This window comes from Penaeus vannamei, chromosome 33 (assembly GCF_042767895.1).
Source record: "Penaeus vannamei isolate JL-2024 chromosome 33, ASM4276789v1, whole genome shotgun sequence".
NCBI lineage: Eukaryota > Metazoa > Arthropoda > Malacostraca > Decapoda > Penaeidae > Penaeus > Penaeus vannamei.
In genome coordinates, this window is record NC_091581.1 from 2,370,484 (window position 1) to 2,372,983 (window position 2,500).

At 40.1% G+C, this 2,500-nt stretch overlaps 1 protein-coding gene across 1 annotated transcript in view; it reads left to right on the plus strand.

Annotated features, from left to right (window-relative positions):
• Positions 1–229, plus strand: part of LOC113814549 (glutamate receptor ionotropic, delta-2-like) — a 44,352-nt gene extending 44,123 nt beyond the window's left edge. The window contains exon 14 of the mRNA XM_070144982.1: positions 57–229. Within this exon, the coding sequence (XP_070001083.1) occupies positions 57–229 (173 nt within the window). The remainder of the gene's footprint in view (positions 1–56) is intronic.
• The last annotated feature ends 2,271 nt before the right edge of the window (positions 230–2,500 follow it).

A 2,500-nucleotide genomic window follows, 5' to 3' on the forward strand; every position in this document is an offset into this window, starting at 1 on the left:
CCAAAAACCAGCATATGAAGGCAAGATTCACTATATGAAGCCATAAAAACCACAAGAGTCACCCAATGAAGTCAAAAGCCAAGATACGAAGGTCAGAGTCAACATAGGAAGTCAAAAGCCAACATGCATACGCAAGACCCAACATATGAAGTCAAAAGCCAAGATACGGAGGCTAGAGTCAACATATGAAGCCAAAAGCCAACATATGAAGGCAAAATCCAACATATGAAGGCCAGAGTCAACATATGAAGCCAAAAACCAACATATGAAGGCCGGATTCAACATATCAAGTCAAAAGCCAACATATGAAGCCAAAAGCCATCACATGAAGGCCAGAGTCAACATATGAAGCCAAAATCCAACATATGAAGCCAAAATCCAACATACGAAGGCAAGACAACATATGAAGCCAAAATCCAACATATGAAGCCAAAAACCAACATATGAAGGAAACAATCAACATATGAAGCCAAAATCCAACATACGAAGGCAAGACTCAACATATGAAGCCAAAAATCAACATATGAAGCCAAAAACCAACATATGAAGGAAACAATCAACATATGAAGCCAAAAGCCAACATATGAAGCCAAAATCCAACATACGAAGGCAAGACAACATATGAAGCCAAAAACCAACATATGAAGGAAACAGTCAACATATGAAGCCAAAAGCCAACATATGAAGCCAAAAGCCAACATATGAAGCCAAAAGCCAACATATGAAGCCAAAAGCCAACATATGAAGCCAAAAGCCAACATATGAAGCTAAAAACCAACATATGAAGCCAAAAGGCAACATATGAAGCCAAAAGCCAATATATGAAGGAAACAATCAACATATGAAGGCCAGAGTCAACATATGAAGCCAAAAGCCATCATATGAAGGCAAGAGTCAACATATGTGCGCCGTCATTTCCCAGCGAGGCAGCCTTATCAACAATGTTATCATAAATTTGAATTTGCTTTTCAGTGAGGATAGTCGCAAATTTTGGAAAATGTTAAGAGTTTCCTTTTTTTTTTATAAATATATATATATATATATATATTTGCTACGTTTCTGAGAAGGAATGTTGGGTCCCAGCTGGAGTGTGGAACCTCATAACATTTCCCTCATAACAGTTTTAGATTTCAATCACAATTCCAAGACGCACATTTGGGAGACATCTTTGAAGAGTCCGGAAGAAGGTCGTAAAGTTACGCTTTTCCTTTGTTCCTTTCCGTTTTTTCCTCATTTTTTTATTATCTTCTTTTCGTTTTATGTATGTTTCGTCTATTGCTTTTTTTTTTTTTTTTTTTTTTTTTTTTTTTTGCTTTCATATCACCTTCGTCTCACCATTTATTTTCATTACATTTTTTAAATTATTCTGTATCACCTTCTCTTCCTCCAGTTTTATCACCTTCATTTGTTCCCCCCTTCTTCTTCTCCCTTTTTTTCTCCTTTTCTTCACTTTCTCCCTCCTCTCTCTTCTCCTCCATCTCCCTTTATCCTCCTCCACCTCCCTCTCTCCCTTCGACAATAAAATAAACATATACGACGTTTGGTGATAATGCTATTCCATCTTGAAAGCCTCTTTGCGTAAGAAAAGAAGAGGAAAAAGAAGATAAAAAAAAGCAAACAGCATTATCTATAAAAGATTTATGCTGTTTTAACTCAACCGTCATAAACTAATTCGCAACGAGGGTCGTTTCTGCAAACTAAAAAAATAAGAAAAAAAAAGAAGGAAAAAAAAAAAGAAAGAAAAAAAAGTTGAAGCTCTCGAAACGATCGCAATAGACGTCGTATTCCCTTAACCCTTTCGTTACTTAAGTGAACAATGAACATTCTTTAGAACACAGTCCTTGATCCTGTTTTGTTTCCCTTTTCCTCCGTTCGCTTTTACTTTTCTTTTATCCCAAGAAAGAGTAAGTTTCATACTACTTGGCCTGACTTTAGACCAACATTTTTATCTGAGATTTCCCATAACTGGAAGCAGTAAAGACGAGCTCTATTGGAAGCCTAGAGCCAGTGTTGCTAAAGGCTTCAGCGAGGGCGAGCCTGAAGAAGCAGCAATAAGGACGGAATTCGCGTGGACACCGGTTTATTCCCCCGGTTTGCAGCGAGTTCATCAATGGTCTTAATGCAGATGAGAATCTTATAGAGTTCGTAGATGCATTTGTGTCAGATCGAGACAGCGGGTTCCCGGGTCGTCGGCATCACTCGAGCGGCATAAGCGGACGTATACAAGGCGGTCCGAAGGCTGAAAATCCCCTGGCAGGAGTAGCTCCACTCGACGACCTGGACACACCGACTCCATTTCGACTAAGAACCTCGTCCAACTCACTGGCCATTTCACCGCGCCATGGTATAAGCTTATAGAATAAAAGCAGAACGACATTCGCCATGAATTGCAGGAGTCGAAACCCGTGTGGGCAGAGGGGGGGAGGGGGGAGGGGTGGAGGCAATGGAGAGAAAGGTGGGGAAGGGGAAGCTATGGATAGAAGGTGGGAGAGGGTGGGGG